The sequence below is a fragment of the Chaetodon auriga genome, chromosome 3 (assembly GCF_051107435.1).
Source record: "Chaetodon auriga isolate fChaAug3 chromosome 3, fChaAug3.hap1, whole genome shotgun sequence".
Taxonomy (NCBI): Eukaryota; Metazoa; Chordata; class Actinopteri; order Chaetodontiformes; family Chaetodontidae; genus Chaetodon; species Chaetodon auriga.
This window is the reverse complement of record NC_135076.1, coordinates 1756184-1778467: the sequence shown is the minus strand read 5'-3', so window position 1 is coordinate 1778467 and position 22284 is coordinate 1756184. Positions and strand designations below refer to the sequence as shown.

At 41.4% G+C, this 22284-nt stretch overlaps 1 protein-coding gene across 4 annotated transcripts in view; it reads right to left on the bottom strand.

Moving 5' to 3' along the window:
• The window catches only part of cherp (calcium homeostasis endoplasmic reticulum protein), a 42224-nt gene that overhangs the window by 3072 nt on the left and 16868 nt on the right, over positions 1-22284 (bottom strand). For 2 of the 4 annotated variants that reach the window (XM_076722493.1, XM_076722510.1), the window contains 12 exons: positions 20693-20782; positions 17868-18057; positions 17465-17625; positions 12814-13068; positions 12131-12326; positions 11789-12030; positions 11195-11328; positions 9461-9547; positions 7589-7732; positions 3451-3564; positions 3260-3354; positions 819-1004 (listed from right to left, as the gene is read on the bottom strand). In XM_076722493.1, the coding sequence (XP_076578608.1) occupies positions 819-1004; positions 3260-3354; positions 3451-3564; positions 7589-7732; positions 9461-9547; positions 11195-11328; positions 11789-12030; positions 12131-12326; positions 12814-13068; positions 17465-17625; positions 17868-18057; positions 20693-20782 (1894 nt within the window). Of the gene's footprint in view, positions 1-818; positions 1005-3259; positions 3355-3450; positions 3565-7588; positions 7736-9460; positions 9548-11194; positions 11329-11788; positions 12031-12130; positions 12327-12813; positions 13069-17464; positions 17626-17867; positions 18058-20692; positions 20783-22284 lie in introns of all 4 variants that reach the window. The other 2 variants (XM_076722485.1, XM_076722501.1) reach the window with 1 other exon arrangement.

Here is a 22284-nt window from a genome sequence, read left to right as displayed (position 1 = left end):
ATGTGACACTTGTGTCAATTATGTGACTTTTGAAGGTAATTGGTTGCACCAGAACTTTTTCTGGGCTTCATAACAAAAGGGGGTGCATACATATGCACATGCCAATTTTGTTTTTTTATTTTTTTTAATTCTTTTTATATATGTATTTTTCTCATTTCACTTCACCAACTTCGACTATTTTGTGCAGATGCATGATATAAAATTCAGATAAAAAAAAATTTAAATTACAGGTCGTAATTTAACAAAATAGGTAAAAAGCCAAGGGGGGTAAATACTTTTGCAATGCACTGTATCTGGTGAGTCATGTTTGAGGTTATGAAAGCACTGGAAAACAGGGAACAGTAGAAAGGCCAGCATAGAGGCCAGTAAATCTATCTTCACCATATCTTATGGTGGTTACTTTGGTATATCCTTTATGAGATGGAAAGTGACTATAATGATGTCAGGCAACATTTACACACCAACATCTGGAACTTCAACGTACATGATCATCACACCGGAAACGAGGCATGTCCACCCGGGTGTCATTTTTCTGTCACTAATTATTAATCATCACGAATTACAGTTGGAGCCAATAATTATAATAGACTACTGCAGAGTCATTTGATTCAGGAATGAATGCTGATTGTACCCTTTCCCAATGAAGACAGAAGCCAAATGTTAGTCGGTGTTTGCGTTTTTTTGTCCAGTGTGAAAAGGGTATTAGTATTAGTATTTAGTAGTATAATATTTAGTACCATGGATGGTTTATCTTGGCAGTTAAGTGTGAACAGCATGAAATTCCATTTCAAAACCAACATCAAAGTCTGTGCACGTACCTTCCTCTCGTGCCTTCATGCGGGCAACAAAGTTGTAGCTCTTGTTCCTGCGATAGTTCTCATAAGGGTCATCCAGTGACACCCCCACACCTTTATACTGGTCCCATTTATCCCTGATGTCTCCTCCTTTGATGGGGTCCTGGATGCCCTGTTCTTTGGCCCCCAAACCACCTGAACCACTCCAGCCTAGACAGGACAACAAAAGGAGAATAGAGGGAAGGCTAGAAATCAGTGTATACAGCATGTTGTCATTTTATTCTTAAGTTTATTTAACAGTGTTTCCTCTATGTCAAAATGACGACAGAGATGAGAGGAAAAATTGAAAGTACACACAGGCTTCTGCCATCTTGTTTACTAAAACAGGGCTGCAATGTTAGTGGGTTTATAAACAAACAAATACATCACAAAACCAGTCAAAATCAACAATGAGATAGAAGTATTAACAAAAAATAATACATAAAAATGAAACGGTGCATGGAAGAGGAATTTAAAATAACGACAAAGTTAATTTATTGGATATTTTCTTGCCTATCACCCAAAATATTAACCTACGAGAAACTACAAGGTAAGTTGGGACAAACTTTGCCACAAAGGTGATCTGTGCTGAACTGATTTGGTCTGCTTGTCTCGATCAGCGATTGGGCGCAGACACTTCAAGTTCAGTGGCTGAGGGAAGAGAAGGGTGGAGATCATTATCATACTAGTAAAACGCTATATTGTACACGCGGTGATGTGCACAAACGCTCATATTTTACGCGCGTTTTGATGCACAAAACGGCATTTTTTACTCGCGTCCTTGGAGGACTTCATTACGGCGTAAAAGGCGGAGAAAAAAAATGCCACGAAATCTGAAAAAACGTCATTTTTTTGGTCGTAATGAAGTTGAAACGTGACTGAATGTGGTGTATTTCTGGCAGACTTGGCTTGCCATAGGTGCCTGGGTGCTTGACGTGACGTCACTTTCAAGGCCGTGCTCTCGCTAGTAATTAACATCGGACTCTGCTGTGAAGCTGGAGACGTGGCGGTGTGTATTTGCGAAAAAAAAAAAAGAAAGAAAGAAAGAAATTTGAAGGGGCGGCAGCTAGGATTTAGGAATGGCGGCCCGCCACTCCTAAATGAATGTAGAGGAAACACTGATGGATTTTACAAGTTAAATAGACATTTGCAAAATATTGATGGCCAGCTAACGTTAAGTAACATATCAGTAGCTTAAGTCAATTGGCCCGGTGCCAACTCAGTGTCGCTGAAGTGAGTAAACTAATTGATAGCATTAAGCTAATATCTACACGCCATGATGTAACTGCTGACTGCATTTTCAGATGAGCTTGCTCAAACCTTTCTCTAAGAAGAAAGAGACAGCTGACGAAGATGATGCTAGTCAAGTATCATTAGCCTTTTACTGACTCATAAATGATGATGGTTAGGTAAAAAATTGTGTCCACACTTGTAATCAGATGTGATGTGAGTGTAAATTATCTAACGTTAATGTTTTATGTAATCTTATAAGACAATTAACATTAGACAGGGAGGAGCAGTGGAACAAAGTGAAGGAGAGCAGAGTACAGCAGGGGGAGAGCCGAGTGAAGGAGCAGGAGAGCAAAGTGATGGTGCAGCCTCTGAGCCTTAGAGCTATTCTATTAAAAACCCAGAATAATTAATTGTTCTGAGCCTGGGTGCAAACTTTGCCACTCATTCTACAGCCCCATCAAGAAATTATTATTTATTGTTTTTTTTTTTATTTAATTTTATTGTTTTATTTTTTATTTTTACATTCAGCCGTGAAAAAGCAATTTTCAGCTGGCCATTCCATAAATAGGTTGTAAAAGTAAAATCTGCAGTCAAGTGTCATTTGTTTATGCTGCCACGGCTCCCCGGAGAGCCTGCACCCGCTGCTGAAAAAAATCCTAGAGGAAACACTGTTTAAGTTCCCAAATTTAGCCTGTACATTTCAGCATAAAAAACCTCAACATTAAAAATACCTCAAATATTCGTCGTGAAAAAATCGAGCTGCATCAATTAATCAGTTAGTTGTCAACTATTAAATAAATTAAATTATTTTTCAGAATCAATTGATCAGATCGGTAATTATTTGTAATAATGGAAGTAATTATTTTAAGAAAAAAGTAAAAATTCTCTGATTCCATCTTCTTAAATGTGTATATTTTCTTGTTTTTTTTGGACTTCTTTTTGACAGTTAAGTGAATATCTTTGGGTTGTGGACAAATAAAGACATATGACATCATCTTGGGTTTTGGGAAACAATGATGGTCATTTTTCACCATTTTCTGACATTTTATAGACCAAACAAGCAATTGACGAATTAAGAAAATAATCAACCAGTTATTCGACACTGTAAATGATTGTTGGTCGCAGCCACACTGGAAAACTGAATAAACATCTTAAATGAAATAAAAAAAAAAACAAAACAAAAAACTGCATACCCATCTTCATCAGCAGCTGATGGCCCTTGTTCTCTTCCCCTAGCCTGGTATCTGCCGACAGTTTGGAGGGAGGGGTGCCCAACACTGATGTGGAGCTGTAGAGAGCAGGAGGTGGTCATCTATACTACAGTAAAGCATAAACAGAGTCTTGTATGAAAGCATCTTATCAAAGAGCAGAGAAGACGACTTACGGAGGGGAGGAGCTCCGGGATTTGGGTCCCCGCCGTCTCTTGGCGGGTGAATGTGAACGGGATCTGGATCTGGAGCGAGAGCGACTCCGAGATGACCTGGATCTACTCCTGGACCTAAACAGAGACAGTTGAATGTATGATAGAGTGCCTCTGGCTTAAAATGCATGCAATGATGATAAAGAAGAAGCAATATATCATGGTATGTTCAGCTGCTGAAACAAAAAACAAAAAATCACTTACAGCATAGAAATACAATGGGTGTGTGGCAAGTGAAACAATAGCCATTACGTGGTTCTGTGTATCTGAAGAGTCCACTGGTTGTACTGTTAATATGATTAACAAAAATTTTGGCTAAATATGTTCTGTCAGGAACCTTTTTTTTTTCATGACTAAAATGAGACAATGGCAAGACCACACCAACATCACTAAACACTAACTGTGACTGCAACATGCAATACTGTTGACAAAATAAGACAAAAATGTAGCTTAAAAAATAAAACGTTAACCAAAATCCCTCTTTATTATCACTGACAAAAAGAGGAGACAAGGTAGATTCTTTGTCCGTCCCTCCTCCAATGCAGTTTGGGAGAAAGAAACAAGGTGATATTTGAGTCCATTATCACAATGGTGAGGCAAAGAAAAAAACAAATGTTTTATCAGAAGGGAGGCAATGCGGCCATAAAATAGCCACAAACCTGATGTGGCACATCAAGGCTCATCACAAATAAATTGAGGAAGGTTGGCATATCCTTTTACATTTTTTTCAGGCTAATAACTATTTCATTTATTAAAAATGGATACACAAGTCAGAACATGTTTCATGTCTGGATGTATTCCTTAAATTGATACCATCAGACCACTAGACCAATCACTTTCTGCAAAGCTGGATTCCAAATCATTCAATCTGTGTTTTTCATCATTTAATGATAAGAAAAAATGTTCATGAAAATCCATCCATCCATTTTCACCCGCTTTATCCGGGGCCGGGTCGCGGGGGCAGCAGTCCGAGCAGGGACGCCCAAACTTCCCTCTCCCTGGACACTTCCTCCAGCTCATCCGGGGGGACCCCGAGGTGCTCCCAGGCCAGCCGAGTGACATAGTCACTCTAGCATGTCCTGGGTCTTCCTCAGGGCCTCCTCCCGGTGGGGCATGCCTGGAACACCTCCCTAGGGATGCGTCTAGGGGGCATCCGGTAAAGATGCACAAGCCACCTCAGCTGACAGCTCTTCATGTGTTCATGAAAACATGTTTGAATAAATTGACAAAAAATAATTGTTTTGGCTAAACTAGATTGAATCAAATATTTAATATAATTCCATGACTAAAAAGTATAAGTTTTTATTCTCTCTGGAGTATGTAACATTGGATGAACGTGGGCAGTGTGGAGGACGATGAGGAATGATTAAAAAAAATATATATATACATATATATATATATATATATATTAAATAAAAAGGCGGGTTAGTGGGTGCTGTGTACTTGAAACTTAGTGGATGACATTAAGGCACTGGCAGCATTTGCAGATGGGGAAATATAAACTGCTGTCATGATATCATGCAAGAATTACCTCAGTAGGTAATATGCTATGATGCTGACAACTTAGAGCTCATTGTCCTTACTGCAGAGTTCTTCTTTAATTATGATGTGTCCAGAGTCACACAATCTCTCATTAAAAATATTGCCAACTCCACCTACTCCCTTCCTCTTCCCACTCTCCTTTGTCCTTTCCACCCACACCAACAACCAAACATGTCCAACACAACATTTGTTTTGCTCTGGGGGTATTCCAGGTAGGAGGTTCAACAAACTCTGAGTCTATCGCTGAACTCTGAGTTGACTTACTCTGAGATGGGAAATTCTGAGTATCTGGTTCCAGAACAGCCAATCTGGGTTAGTTCAATCAACTCTGAGTATGTTCACCTTGAGTTGTGTGCGTGCACAACCACTATAAAAAAGCCATCATCAATGGAGCCCCGATACCACAAGTCACCATGACAACTGAAAAAAAAAAGATCAAGTAATTTTACCCCCGATGGAGTTGGAGGTCTTATTGCAGGCCTATGGGGAGTTTGAGCACATATTTCGGCGTAAATGTATCACTGCTGCAGCAGCGAAGGAGGTAGAAACGGCATGGGAGAAAACTGCTACCCGAGTCAACGCGTAAGTTTGAATGTACTATTCCATTGACTTAACATTTAACCGTACTTACGATCGTAGAATACAGTTATGAATATACATAGGAATAAAATCTGATTTTCATTTAGGTGCAATCTAACAGGGGAGAAATGAACTTGGAAGCAGCTAAAAATGAAATCTAAAAACATCATTCAAAAAGGTAAGGCATATTTTGCTAGGCTATGATTGTACCTCACTTTGATTTTAATTTTATTTTTTTAATTGACTTAGGCTATTAAACAAAGTAAATATTAATGCAGTGGCCACTTCAAGTTGTAATTTAAAGCCCTAATAAAATGTTGTTTTAACGCGTCATCTCACTTAATACCCCACTGAGTAGATTAACACTTGATACAATGTTGACACATTTTTATTTTATACTTATTGAAGTCATTTAAAATATGATGATGTGTACACGAACACTCCGTAAAATACTAATTTAAAAGAGATTAACATTTGAGTTCTGCTCAGCCAACAGAAAGAAGGCAGAGGCCCGAAAAACGAGTGGAGGGCCACCTCCACTACCTCTGGTAGAGGCGGAGGAGCTGACCCTCAGCCAAAACTGTGACCAACGGTGGCTGAAGGCATCCCTGGGGGAAGCTCATCTGAGCCTGTCACCCCCCAGGACACAACTGCCTACATCAGGTGCAAGTATACGCTTGTGTCTTTTTAAAAAATAAAACTTATATATAAAACTTCTTATATATAAGTATTTCGAGTCATTTGGGCTTCGATATCAATCCGATTGGGAGTGAATGGGCAATCGATGTCTAACAGCTTTCTTCATGTGGGAGGAGACAGGTAGAAACTCAGGGTTTCTTATAGTGAACCTGCCAGCAAGCAGGTTATGTTCGCAGGCTCTGTTACCATGGTGACTGACTCGGAGTTTCAGTTACCTCTTTTTCTGAAATGGAAAACTCAGTTTCCCTCATCTCAGGCTTAACTTACTCTGAGTTTTCACATAACCCGCTTTCTGGAATACCCCCCTGGACTGTTTTCCTGTACAATCCAGAATTGATTTTAAGGTCCTCCACCTTGTATATAAAGCCCGTAATTGGCTACATTGCTAAATCCCTTGTTCAGCATTCGCCTTCAAGAACACTGCAATCATCTGGTTCATTGAAGGTTGCCAGCAACAGTCGAAAGAAAATCGGGGATGCAGCCTTTGTCAATTATGCTCCAAAGAAAGCTAAAAACTTACCTTTTCACTTTAGTCTTTAACTAGAACACTTTTTTACTACAATGTAATCTCAAGTTATTCATTCACCTTATAAAAAACTGTGTAGTGTGTGTGTTTTTTTAACCCCACCAGCACAACAGGATGGCTTTTTCTGGGGCAGCTTGTGACTGTGCCTGACAGAGAAACACAATGAGGTAAAACCCATCGGGTGACATTCTTGGGTAGGCTGAAATAGACTTACTTTGATTAATCAAGACCGGTGGTGAATCTGTGTCCATCAGCATTTTGGGATACTCTGTTTTGCTAGATTGCTTTAGAGGTGCTGACTGGTCGAGTGTGTGAAACACTTTCTGAGTTCTCGCCTATTAAGTCTTAGAATGCTGACTGTCATCGTATTGAAGGAATAGAGTTTGGAGACTGGTGAAGTTTATATTTTCATCCTTAGCCTTATGTTATTTTTACTATTACTATCAAGGGGTTTTTATTCTGTATCTTATTTTACATTAATGTTCAATCCATTTTTCAATCTTAATTCTGTCTTTTCAATGTGAAGCAATTGCAATTTCTTTGCGAAGTCTTGTATAAATAGTGCTATACAAATAAAGTCATCATCATTATTTAAAAAAATAAACACTGTAGATGAAAAATAAAGATCATAGCAAATAGTGTTGTTTATGATTCCTCAAGATTTAACAAATCACATTTCAGTGTATATATATATAGATGTATATATGTATGTATGTGTGTGTGTGTGTGTGTGTGTGTGTGTGTGTGTTTGCAGACCTGGATCGTGAGTAGGAGCGAGAGCGGCTGTGGGAGCGAGATGAGCGAGACCGTGACCGTGAGGACTTTGAGGAGCGAGAGCTGGAGCGGGACGAAGACCTCCCTCTGCTGTGAGAGTGGCTCCTGGAGCGACTGCCTCCATGACTACTGGAACAACAGAGGAAAATAAGAACAATCCCAGGTTTCTGTTCAGCACTGCAGCCAGTCTGACAGAGAGCCATAATTCCATTGAACCATGTATTTCTTTAGCCCTCAGTAGTAATGACTTCATGAGTTTCTTTAATGATAAAATTCTTACGATGAGAGACAGAATTCCATCACCTCTTGCCCTCAATAGCTACTGATTTATTTTCAAATGCAGAAACCATAGAAATGGTTATTAAACCTGTCTTATTTTTAGACCGCTTTTCACAGTCGACCTTTACCAACTAATTTCAATAAACTTGTCAGCAAAATCGTCCACCTATATTTTAGACACCATCCCAACTAAGCTGCTTAAAGAAGTTTTATCCTTAATTGGCTTTTCTTTATTAGACATGATCAATGTCTTTATCAACAGGTTACGTACCACAGTCCTTTAAAGTAGTGTAATAAAACCTCTACTTAAAAGGCCTCCTCTTGATCCAGGGGTTTGTCGCCAACTACAGACCGATATCCAACCTCCACTCTCTCTCAAAAATTCTTGAGAAAATAGCTGCTAATCAGCTGTGTGACTTTTTTTACACAACAATAGTTTATTTGATGATTTCCAGTCAGGATTTAGAGTGCATCATAGCACAGAGACAGCACTGGTTAAAGTTACAAATGACCTTCTAATTGCATCAGATAAAGGACCTGTCTCTGTACCAGTCTTATTAGATCTTAGTGCTGCATTTGACACCATTGAACATGGTATCCTATTGCATAGACTGGAACATTAACATTAAGGGAACTGCGCTAAGCTGGTTTACTACTTTTCAGATTGATCTGAGTCTGTACATGTTAATGATGACTTCTCTGTGCGCATTAAAGCCAGCTACGGAGTTCCGCAGGATTCTGTACTTCCCTGTAATACCCAGCTATATTTATCAATGAAGCCAGAAGAAACCAATCAGTTAACTAGACTACAAGTGTGTCTTGAAGACATAAAGACCTGGATGACCTGCAAATTTTTTGTTGCCAAATTCAGACAAAACTGAAGTTATAGTACTTACTATATAGTTACAGTAATTATTATTACATCCATAGTGCTGTATTACGTACATATATTATCTGTTACCAATATGTCCATATAGCACATACATAAATATATCATATATGTGTATACTATGCTATGTACTACATAAAGTTAAGAGTCTATTATTAGAGCTGTCACTGTTACTGTGATTACATTTCTGTCTATCTCTCTCTGTCGCTCTCTCTCTCTCTCTCTCTCTCTATCTTCCTGTCTCTGTCTCTCTCCACGTCTCTAACCCAATTGGCAGAGGTAGGTTGGCCGCCCACCCAGAGCCTGGTTCTCCCTGATGTTTCTGCCTGTTAAAAGGAAGTTTTTCCCTGCCACTGTTGCCAAGTGCTTCCTCATGAGGAAAGTCCTGAGACAACTTCTGTTGTGATTTGGCGCTATATAATTAAAATTCAATTAAATTATAAAGAATTGAATTGAAGTTGAGCCATAAAGAGAGAGGGGAATTTAAATGCAACAACAAGGACATACAGAAGCCTTCTGGAATAACTATTAACTTTGACCAGAATGAACATAGAGACTGCAATTTCAAAACTTACTTCTTCTGACAAACAACTACAAAGTCCAAACACAAGCCATAAACTTAGAATACATGTGAAATATAAAGAGGTAGAACAAGAGACAAAGATCCCAAAGAAGTGGAGGCTCACCTGTTGCGTTTTTCTTGTCCCTTTTTCCTCCTGGCTCTCATCTTGGCCCTGAAGAACTCATACAGGCCATTCTGCTCCCAGCCTTCACTGGTGGGGGAACAAACCACAGCCAGCTCTAAACTAGGATCTATAGCAAATTAAATCAGAAGCTAGCAATACTACATACATGCAGTTTGTCTTAAGTGCTGCTGCTACACAACTACTGAAAACAATCTGATGATTTCAAGGTGCTCCTTCAATAACAACTGCTACACTGTCATTTTCAAACTACTTACCGATTAAATCCTTAAATACAAACACAAAGCTGAAAGCATAGCCTAATTTTGATTGAGTGCAGCTAACAGAAGCATTGGAACTACAAACTGGAGAACTTGACATGAAGAAATTCAGGGGATGGAAGGCCAACAATGAAAAGTAGACACCATCTGACACAGACACACAACTTTTTCTTTAGCAATGTGATTGTTGGCAGGATTCTCATTTTTTACTTGTCACTGTCACACATTTAAATTCCAAGCATTGCCTGTGCCAACATTAACTGCTAAAGATACTTGAAAATATGAAACTGCTATTATCTGGTCAGGCCAGCATCTGTACTCAGCCAAAGTACTACTCCTAACTGAATCAAATGACCAAGAAGGACTGAGTGGTGGCCATGATAAGAGCAGTGCTTCCTTTTATATCTCTTTTAGCATAGGATGCTACCATCCTTTATGAAAGGAAGGCAAATAATGCCATCACACTTCTTTGTAAGTGGCAACATTCACAGCAATGCACTACGGATGTGGGTTAGAGATGTAATCCACGTCTGTCTGTTTGTCACAGTTAACAGACACTTCAGTCTGTGGGGTAGTTCATATACTTAACTGATCAACAACAGAAACATAGAGTAACATTTGACTTTATGATCAAAGAAAGATTTTATATCACATTGACATAAGTCTGTGTCACACGTTTTTTAAATCAAATTGATAGTTTTTATAATGCCTGATTTTAGAGGGTCCTGCAGGCCTCTCAGCACTCCTGCATCCTACATCCATACCTATTATTCCTTATTATTCCTTTTATTATTTCAATTCCAAACTTGGTAATGAGGTCGATATTTTCAATAGGTAGTCCACATGTACATAGCCTGCATGAGACAACACATTAAGAACACATGGGCCAAAGTATAACATGCACTTTTAGTAGTCCATCACCACGGCAGACTCATCTCAACAAAATCTGCTGACACATAGTTACATAGCCGTGTGTGAGTGTAGTTTGATTCTCTTAGCAGTTGTCTTTTCATAAGTCCTTGAATGAATTCTCCTTCACATCTTTCCTTGACCTCATGACATTTTTGTTCGGGAAAACTGTATAGGAAAAGACACGGTTTGTAATTTTTTTGATGGCTCGACCAGACGCTTACTTCCTCCTGCAGGACAAATGAAAATATTTTTTCATAGTGAGGATTTTAGGCAGTGTGAGTCCACTTACAAGTGGCACTCATGACAATATGAATAAATCTAAAAACACAATTTTCATGTCAAACAGGGTTCTGTTAACACTATTGTTTGAAACTGTCTACAAGTAAATGCAGAAAAGACAGAAAAGTGGTTACATCTCTTTTTCATCCCTTTCTTTTAGCTGGCTAACAACAGCATTCACTTAAAGAAATTGACCAATTGCTACATTCTGATGTATTACCCATAGTACAATTTTAATTTCAGGCCAATTTGTCGAGGTGTGTACCTGTTTCTAGGCCGATCATGGGATGGAGGGCTGTAAAAAGCTTCGACAGCAGCCAGCAGCCGATCACTAGGAGGCATGGGAGGGGGCAGCCGGATGTCTTTAGGGTCCAGAGGTTTATAATCACAGTCCTCAAGCTTGCCAACAGATAGTACAAGGAGAATCATGAGACATGCAGGTTTGACTGTTGTGGGTACATAAATGAATCTAATGAGCCAATTCTAAAACTGCACTGGTACTGGATCAGTGTTACATTTTGAAAACTACAGCATTGTGGCAAATTTGAATGGTCTTTACCATTATTATAATCTACTGGGTAATTTTTATTCCATAAGTTAAAGACATTCATCATTTAGTCTGTTTTCAAGTTGTCTGGAAAACAGTTCTGCTAAGTACTTTCATAGTCCTTGATTGAATCTATTCAGTATGCCAACATGGCAATTCTTCATTACTTTAGCATTGTTTTTTCTCTCCTCTGCTAGCATTCAATCAAGCTGGTTTTCTTCGAGCAAGAAAGTAACTTTTAGATTTGATCAGCTGACAATGTTCTAATTAGTTTTCATGCCCTAGTCGTCAATTCAAAAGCATGTGACTTACTTTGACCAGCGGAGCCATGAGACCAGCTGGCAGGTCAAAGTACGGTACATTGGGAACCAGACTGGGGTCATCTTGGACCGGATGCTGCCGGTGACGCATGTGTGGTGAATGGCCATTGAAGCCATGTGGGGGTGGACCAAAATCTGGGTGCTGGCCTCCACCCCAGGGAGGATGATCAGCTCCCATACCAGGGGGAGGGATCCTCTGATTGGGATGGTGGTGGGGAGGAGGACCTGGCATGTCTGGCAAACAAAGGTGCATGTGTTAAAATACACAAGAAGAGTAATTAAATACAATTACAGTTGCAAAAACAGGTAACTTTAAAAATCAGTCACTTCAAACCTCCAGGATAATCGCCCTGAGCGTAGTCAAAACGGTGTGGGGTATACAGCGGCCTGTCATAATGGTGTCTGGGAGGAAAGTCGTCCTGCATAAAGCGTGGCGGAAAGCGTCCAAAGCTGTGTGGTGGTGGAGGGGGTTGATTGAAAGGAGGTGGCTGCTGGTGTGGTGGGAAGGGCCCTCTGAAATGGGGGGGTCTCTGTAAAATTGCACATTAGACAATAGACTACTTCATGTAAATGAGCAGCAAAAACACATCCTTGCAACAACAGAACATTTTTCAGATATACTGTATGTACATATGGTAAATGTAAATGTATACAATACAATTTCTAAGTGCTTCCAAAGGCACGTGGACTTGCTTGTGATTCTAGAAGACGTTTCACCTCTCATCCAAAAGGCTTCTTCAGTTCTAACTGACTAGTGGGAAGTCCCAGGTATTTGTCCTCTTACAAGATCATAGCTCCGCCCAGCATCATGCGAGTCGTTAGGGTCACATGGTGACCTCATGGATGAGAGGTGAAACATCTTCTAGAACAACAAGCATGTCCAATTGCCCTTAGAAGCACTTAGACTGAGACTAGCACTTAGTACTATGACCTGGATGAATAGGAATCTTCATACACAATGCAATACAATAAAAAGCGGTTAAAGAAATCAAACCATAGCCATCATCTACAACATGCCTGCATGCGTGGGGGAAATGGGGGCTCTCTCTGGCCCCACGGAGGCTGGTCAGGCTGGTTCCCCCATGGTGGCTGCTGGTCATACGAGTTCCAAGATGGAGGGCCTGGGTCAGATGCACCTGGACCACTCCAGGGTCCTCCTTCTCTGGGTGGACCTCCACTCCAGTTTCCTGGGTCCCTCTGGTCATTCCACATCCCCTCATGACTGTTCCAGGGAGGGCAAGGAGGCGGAGGCTGGTTTGGGTCAAAAGGAGGCTGAGGAAGAATAAAAGCCAGAAAGGGTGTGAGCCTTGCCTGTTGCCTGAGGTCATACAGGGGGGACTAGGGCAAGGGCTGGCCCCTAAACGCTAATGATTTGATTCATCAGTCGACAAGCCCCTAAGACAACTTGCAGTTTGTACTATGTAACATGTAAGATCATTAGTGCAGCAGATAATTGCATATTTCACAAGAATCTTTCAAATAGTGATACAAGCATGAAATTTGGTACATGTACTCTTCAAGGTTTAATCTTTTCAAAAATAACGCTGGCCACGCAAAAATCCAAGATGGCAGTCATTTTTCAAGATGGCTGCCTTGTCTGACCACATTTTGCTTTATTTCTTTTTTCATTGTTGCCTAATGGATTTTTTAAGATAAAAATGTTTCTTGATAACTAGCTTCATGAGTTTTGTTTTAATTACTGTCATAACATAACATAACAATTTGATTACAACGATGGCATCCAAGATGACTGCCATTAGGCAACTACTGAACATTTACACATGATTTCTTTGGTGTGCACATACATTTGGGCCATAGAATCCAATGGAGCCATTTCCACATTTGTAAGTACAGAATTAAGGCAATTAAGGACATCCAGCCTCAAAGCTGAGACCAGGTCCCAACATGGCCAGGAAGGGAGATGTGAGGTGACAAACAAGAACACCATTCTGTCCAATTGGTGCAACTTCCTTAGGCATAATGACAACAAAACAGAGTTGTTACAGTTCCTGGCAGACAGGGTTGCCCAAATGCCTGTAGCAAACCTGGTCATTGTCACAAAGTGACCCGCTGTCCTCAGCACTCATGAAACTGGTCTTCAGGGACTGGACAAGTGCTCTCATGAGGAACCTGACAGCCATATCTTTGCGCATGCCAAATATGCCACAGAACATGGAAGCAAAGCCATTATGGTCAAGGCAAATGATACAGATGTTGTCGTCACTGTACTGAGTGTCTTCTGTACCCTTCAGAGTTTGGGGCTAGAGCACTTGTGGATGGCATTTGGGCAAGGTCAGAGCCTGTGTTGGATCAGTGTACATGACCTGTGTCACTATGTTGGCCAGGAGAAGGTCAGAACGTCCCCTCTCTCTGCCCTCTTTACTGTCATGTCTTCAGCTGTCTCTGTCACAATAAAGGCAAAAAAAGAAAAAAAAGAAAAAAAAAAAAGGCATGCAGCCTGTTGCAGTCACTCCTGTTTGTTATCTTAGTTTTACAAATTGTGTGGAGTTCTTCACCATGTCTTCAACATGAGCCTAAGTCTCCAGAGGGTCCCCATGATGTGGAAGACGTCCTGCCTCGTTCCTGTGCCAAAGATGCCACAGCCCGGGGCCTCCATGGACTACAGACCGGTGGCACTGACCTCCCACATCATGAAGACCCTGGAGAGACTCGTCCTAGAGCAGCTCATGGTCAAGCCACTCTTGGACCCCCTCCAGTTCACCTATCAGCCCCGACTTGGAGTTGAGGACGCCACAATCTACCTGCTCAACTGTGTCTGCGCCCACCTGGACAAGCCGGCAAGCACTGTGAGGGTTATGTTTTTTTGACTTCTCCAGAGCATTTAACATCATTCGTCCAACTCTACTGGGTGACAGGCTGACAGCAATGCAGGTGGACGCCCCCCAAGTGTCTGGATTGTGGACTACCTGACTGGCAGACCACAGTACGTGCGCCTGCAACACTGTGTGTCAAACAGAGTGGCCAGCAACACTGGGGCCCCTGCAGGGGACTGTTCTCTCTACCTTCCTCTTCATCTTCTACACCACAGACTTCAACTATTGCACAGAGACCTGCCATCTTCAGAAGTTTTCTGATGACTCTGCAATAGTTGGATGTAGCAGTAAGGGTGATGAGGATGAGTACAGGGCTGCTGTGGACAACTTTGTCACATGGTGTGAGCAGAATCATCTGCAACTAAATGTGGCAAAGACTAAGGAACTGGTAGTGGACCTGAGGAGACCCAAGGCACCGGTGACCCCTTTTTCCATCTAGGGGGTCAGTGTGGACATTGTGGAGGACTACATGCACCTGGGGGTACATATTGACAATAAACTGGACTGGGCAAAGAACACTGACCCTCTCTACAGGAAGGGCCAGAGTCGTCTCTATTTTCTGAGGCGACTGAGGTCCTTCAACACCTGCCGGACTATGCTCAGGATTTTCTATGAGTCTGTGGTTGCTACTGTTATTCTCTATGCTGTTGCGTGCTGGGGCAGCAGGCTGAGGATGGCAGACGCCAACAGACTCAACAAACTGATCCACAAGGCCAGTGATGGAGTGTGACTCTCTGATGGTGGTGTCAGAGAGGAGGATGCAGGCTAAGCAATGGACTATCTTGGACAACGTCTCACACACACTTCATGGTGTGCTGGTCGGGCACAAGAGTACTTTCAATGAGAGACTCATCCCACCAAAATGCAAGACTGAACACCGCAGGAAATCATTCCTGCCTGTGGCCATCAAACTGTACAACTCCTCCCTCTGAATGGCCCTTGTCTCAGTATATATGTTTGTTTAGTTATCTGTATATATTTTGTATATATATTTTGTTTTTTCTATATTTTTTTCTCTTTTAATTGCACTAGATGTTTATCTCTTCTTTCTCTTCTATATCGCGACTATCTCTTCTTCATCTCTTCTATTTCTTCTATTCTTTTAAGGAGCACCTGTAACAAAAACAATTTCCCCCGGGGATCAATAAAGTATATCTGATCTGATCTGATTTGTCCAGAGGCCTCCCCTTTTCTTCTCCAAGCTGAGCCAGTACCCTCTCACAGTGGAAGATGGCGACCTGGAGATACTGGAGAAGTTTGTCATACTGATGTATGACAGGTCCAGCACTGCTGCCACTGTGGATGAGGCCAGACTTGACATGTTTGCCAGAAATTGCCTTAAGGGCAATTCTGCTCAGCTCTGCTTCAGCACACCAGGCATGCTGCCTAGCAGGCTGCCTGTGTTTGGGCCCAGGCAACCAAATGTCAGCCAGAAGCAGAGAGTCCTGCTGACTGGGGATGGCAGAAGGTTGGTGAAGAATGGCAGGTCTTCTGGACAGCCAACTCCCCCATAGTCAAGAGTTGCCAACAGCTGACCAAATGCAGCTGCAAATCAGTCGTGGCAGGTACAACTGCTACAGGCTGGGTCTCACCTCTACAGCTCTGTGCACTTGCAAATGTGAGGTGTGACTACACAAAAATCATTAATTTTGTCTGTCACTATTAGAAGATGAGATATGGCGAAATTTGTCTTTTGCGGCAGCCATCTTGGACACCGTTTTGGTTAAAGTCTGCCATGGACAAAATTACCTTCACTTGCCATTTTAGTGTCCAAAAACCTAGACCTAAAATTGTGTTTTTTTTTCTTCATTTTCATAACCCATTACAATGGGGCTCAGTGTGACATGTCTTGGAACATCTTGGAAAATGGTCGCCATCTTGGATTTTTGCATGGCCAGCTTTTTTTTATTTTAAAGTAGGCTTTAAAGAGTACAGGTACCAAATTTCATGCTTGTATCCAACCATTTGAACGATTATTTCACTTGTCTGCTTCACTACATGTCTTATCTGATTGAATATGCTGCTCATCTCCTTGTACAGGCACTGCTAATTTCTGGCCTTGACTGTTGCAGCACCTTTCTGGCAGGGCTGCTAGTATTCCCAGTTAAACCTCTGCAAATGGTCCAAAACACAGCAGCGCACCTGGTCTTCAAACGAGCAACGATAGCTCATGTCATTGCACATTTCATTACACTCCAATGACTTCCTGTTGCTGCTTGCATTAAATTCAATGCACATATGCTTGGCTACAGAGTGGTCATTAGCATGGCAGCTCCATCAACTCCATAAAATCATAAATGAAGGTTTATGAGTCTTCTCATTCACTGCAGTCTGTAAATGCATGACGTTGAGTCCTACCATAACTGTGAGATGAGATATCTCAATCTAAACTCCTCTGCTCTGTGGTCCTTTCATGGTGAAACATCAGCCTGAAGAAAGTATGCATGCAAACAACCTGCATGTACACACACACACGTTGTGTTTTTATTACTTGTGGGGACATTATATAGACTTACATTCATTTCCTGGAGCCTTACCCTAACCCTAACCCCAACCATAACCACTATCTGCCTATTCCTAACCCTATACCTAACCTAACCTTACCTAACTCGTAACCCTATCCGCAGTCTTCACCCTAAAATTTAATGATTTACATTAAGGGGACCTGCATTTTGTTCCCATACGGCAGGTGAGTCCCCACAATGTCACTGTGTAAACAGATTTTTGTCCCCACAATGGGATAAATACCTGGTCTCTCACAGACACACAGACACACACACACACACACACACACACACACACACAGACACAATGAGAAACACATAAGTCTTTACTGGTTGGTTGGGGTTCCAGGGGCCCATGTGCTGAGGGTCATACCACGCAGGCTTGGACGGGATATCTGAGGGGCCACTGGGGTTGCTTGGGTCCTGTGGTGTGGATGAAGCTCCATCAAACTCCCCTGGAGGAGGACCCGACATGGGAGGCTTCACATCACCTACACACAACAAAAACACGACACATTTCAGCACAAACATACATGCATTTGCTCAATGTAGAGCAGGTCAAAAACCTAGAATTTGAAAACCTCCCCAAAACCTCTGAGTTAGAAGTTTGAAGTCTGAAGTCTCTGTCTTAAATAGCAAGTTTAAAATTGTTTAGTAGTCATATAAACAAAAAATCTGGTTTCATGTGCTGTATGAGGCTGTGCCTCTGGCTTTGTTAACTGTGTCTTCTCACCAGCTTGTGTGGTCATAGGTTGGGCTTTTTCGGGCTCAGCAGGGGTAGCTAACTGTGCTACAGGTGCAGACTGTGGCTGCTTGAGACTGGCAACAAACTCTTCGTGCTGGGTCTTCAGAGCCTGGATTTGCTGCTGAAAGGCCAGCTGGATTGGCTGCACTACTGCAGCATACTCTGTTATCAGAGATGCCTAAGAGAGGAGAAGGGGGTGTAAAATGTTAGAATGTCACAGTGTTATCTATGAATGAAAACCACCAAGGGCTTTATTTTCCTGAAATACACCATAAACCCAAACAAAAGGTGCACACATAAATGGGCGTGACCAGGACATTTTTGTAATTTTGGTGATCACGGACATTGCCGTAATCCAGGCGCACCTTGCACATCATGGATGAGAGACTGAATACATTAGTATTAGTAATACAGAGTGGCAGGTGTTGTTGGGACAAGATTTAGCAATAACCACTCAAACGAGCTCCTTGCATCCCCTTTGAAAGCACCAGTAGGTAAAATAGAGGGAGAGAGGCTGAGGTCTCTGAAGAAGAGAAAAGGAGTTCATCTACATGAAGCACTAAACCAGGCGTAACATTAACTGAGTACTTTGAATAATTAACTGATTTTTTTTTGTTTTGTTTTTTTTCGTTACAATGACTGAAAAATCTAACGACTGTCCGTCATTTTGACAGATTAGAACATTGAGTACATGCAACACTGTCAATAACCACATATAAATCACCTGTCTTATCTTTGATCTCACATGCAGGACCTTGTTGTCTGTCTGGCTTTAGCCAATGTACTGGTAGGGTATATTGCTATATAGCTTTACTATTGCAAAATGTCACCGCAGCTGAGTGTCCGAAGGTTCTTTAAAAAGCTTGGACCCTGACCATGGGCTGCAGCTGCACACCTGGTGCACAGTGACGCGAGTGCTTGCACGACCATGTTCAAAGAGTCTTGTTGACTTCTGATCATTTCCCGGACTTCAAAACTCTCTGGCTGTTGTGGCACTGGCAATTACAGTCTTCAGTGTGGCAGCTGAGCATGAGTTTAGCCTTCAGAACAAAATGAAATCAGCCATGAGAAGTCATCTGTCTGAGGTAAAGACACAAAACTTAATGACAATCGCCTCTCCCTTAATGCATTTGATTACGCTCAAGAAAGCACCTATTTTAAGTCATTGTTTAAGTTCAGGCTAGGCTACGGCAAGTCAACCGAGTTCAATTTAATTTCTTGTCAATGCATTGTTAGTTTAATTGTAATTGTATAATTCTGTAAAGTTGTATCAGTCATATTTGCCTGTTTAGGCACTATGACCTGGTACCCTCCACTGTTATTGCGAAAAAAAATCATTCATCTGCTCCATGTGGTGTTGACATGAAAAGTGACTGCACAGTTGGTGTCTTTGTTCATCTTTTCTCTCCATGCCCTAACAAATGTAAAGAAAAGTTTAGTAAAGTTTGTTCTCTCTAAATAAACAATAAATGTTGTTGTGATGGATTAGCTTTAAAAATTGCATGCTGCCAAAAAGACTATGTCTCATTATCATTAAAAAATTAAAATTAAAATGATGGGTAATAATAGATTATGAGAGAATTTTTACAAGTTTTTTACAGAATTTTTACATATTTGTCAAAATGACAGACAATGAGAAAGTCTAACGCATGACTTCTCCACCAAACTGTATCAAATATGCTGTCAACAGATGTATATTGGGGCTGAAGCCAAGCAGCTCATCATAGTTGTGCAAACAATTAATACAGACTAATTAATACACTTAAACTTTGCCTCCCCCTCTGCATATTTGAAAAGACACATTTATGTCCTTAAAATCCAATGAACGTAAGGGTGTGTCCAATGGGGAAAAAAAGACAATTATTTTAGTCCTCATATCTTGAAGCAAAGACAAAATGTGGTTTGCAGATTTTCAAGTTAATGTTTAGGAAAATGTACTAGTTCAGTTACCAATAAATACTTATTGTCTCATTAGAAGATATACATAATTAATGAACGTATCAACACTGTGTCAGCTGTAAATAAAGCATATATCCTCTGCTATTGAGTTTATTCTGATAAATGCAAACCATAAGTGTACGAAAACACTGAGAATGTTTCTGTCTCCACAATCTGAACCAACTGCATCTTTATTTATTCTCTGAATTTATTACATCTTGCCATTATGCACCCCAACAGCGTCCTGCACCCTCAGCTTCTGTCTTGACTGCATAACAGCACCTCTGAGCCTACATACTATATTTAATCATGGGTCCGATTAGCTCCGATTATATTAATGGGTCGAGCCAGGCTCAGAAATGATTTAAAAATAATTGTGGGTAACAAGATCAGTTCACAATGAGCTTTGCTGGTGTGAGGCAGGCGCAAGTTTGCAAACTGGACTCCTGGTTAAAAATAGTATGTGAACTTTTTGCTATTCCAGAGAAAGCAAAGTTACAATTTGGCTTTTAATAAAAGGTCGTATGTTTGAAAAACAGAACATTAATGACGTTAGTTCCTGACTGATCCTGTTGCTCTATTTAGATAAGCCATTTGCACATGCTCTTCCTGCTGTGTGCTGATTAAAGGTATTTAATCAACACTGCACTGTGTATGATGTTATTGGTACAAATCATATTCAGTCTCTTAAAAACTGTACATGCACATATCAGTCTCTACATAAACGCTTAGTTCTGCACCAGGAAACTACCAAACCTGCACTGATGCAAAAAAAAAAAAATAGACCAGCAACTGAAAAAAATGAATATAAACTGCACTTGCCATACTGCTCCTGTTGAGCAGAAAAGAAGAGCCACAAGTCTTGTTCAACTCACTTGGTACTGGCCGAGGCCCAGTGCTGGATTCTGGAGCTGCTGAATGGTCTCCTCATCAAAGTATCCATTCTTTTCCCAAAGCTGCAACAACTGGAAAGGAGGAGGGGGGGTGGGGAGAACCAGATAAAAAAAAACTTTAGACTCAGGGACAACAGTATTAACCAAAAAGAGGTAAAGATTCTTTTTAGCTTTCCAATTCAATAAATGCAGAGCAGAACAAGCAGAAAGTGCTGGAAAGCCTTTATTCAACAAAGGTGCATATTCAGCTATGCATGTATTTGAAAGAGTGAATATTAGAGTTAGACTGCAGCATAAATAAGATACAGTTCAACTAACATGATATTCACTATACTACACTCCCCACAAAATTTAAGAGATCACTTAAATCAAACATCAGCTCATTATTCAAGTTGAAAATCTTTACTGATGTGCATTGTATAATTTGTTGATAACAAAATGATTTAACAATGGTCAATGGAAACCAAAATCATCAACGCATTGAGGGCAGGATTCAAAATCACACTGAAATTCAGTAAAAAAAAAAAAAAAAAAAAAAAAAAAAAGGAAAAAATTGAAATCACAGGCTGATCCAACTTGCATGAAATTCATTACAGCAACTCATAATGTGACTCAGTGGTGTGTATGGCCCACGTGTGCCTGTACGCACTGCTGATGAGTTGACGGATGATGCGCTGGGGGATCTCCTCCCAGACTTGGGTCAGGGCATTGGTGAGCTCCTGGACAGTCTGTGGAGGTACTTGGCGGCATCACATCACATGATACATAAAGACGTCCCATAGGTGCTCAATTGGATTTAGGTCAGGTGAACGTGAAGGCCAGTACATGGCATCACCGCCTTCGTCATCCAGGAATTCCCTACACACTCTGGCCACATGAGGCCGGGCATTGTCTAGCACCAAGAGGAACCCAGGGCCCACTGCACCAGAGTACAGTCTGACAATCGCTCTGAGGATTTCATCACAGTGCATGGCAGCACTCAGGATACCATTGGCTATGATATGGAGGTCTGGGTGATCCTCCAAGGATACTCCTCCCCAGACCATCACTGACCCACTGCCAAACCGGTTATGCTAGATTATGTTACAGGAAGCATAACATTCACCACAGCATCTCCAGACTCTCAAGTCTGTAACATGTGCTCAGTGTAAACCTGCTCTCATCTATGAAGAGAACGGGGCACCAGTGACGGACCTGCCAGTTCTGGTGTTCTCTGGCAAATGCCAATTGAGCTGCATGGAGCTGGGCTGTCAGCACAGGTCCCACTAGAGGACATCGGGCCCTCATGCCACCCTCATGGAATCTGTTTCTGACAGTTTGGTCAGAAACATGCACACCAGTAACTTGCTGGAGGTCATTTTGTAGGGCTCTGGCAGTGCTCCTCCTGTTCCTCCTCACACAAAGAAGCAGACAGCAGTCCTACTGCTGGGTTGATGCCCTTCTACAGCCCTGGCCAGCTCTCCTTGCATAACGGCCGGTCTCCTGGTATCTCCTCCATGCTCTTGAGACTGTGCTGGGAGACACAGCAAACCTTCTTGTGACCACACGTATGGATGTGTCATCCTGGAGGAGCT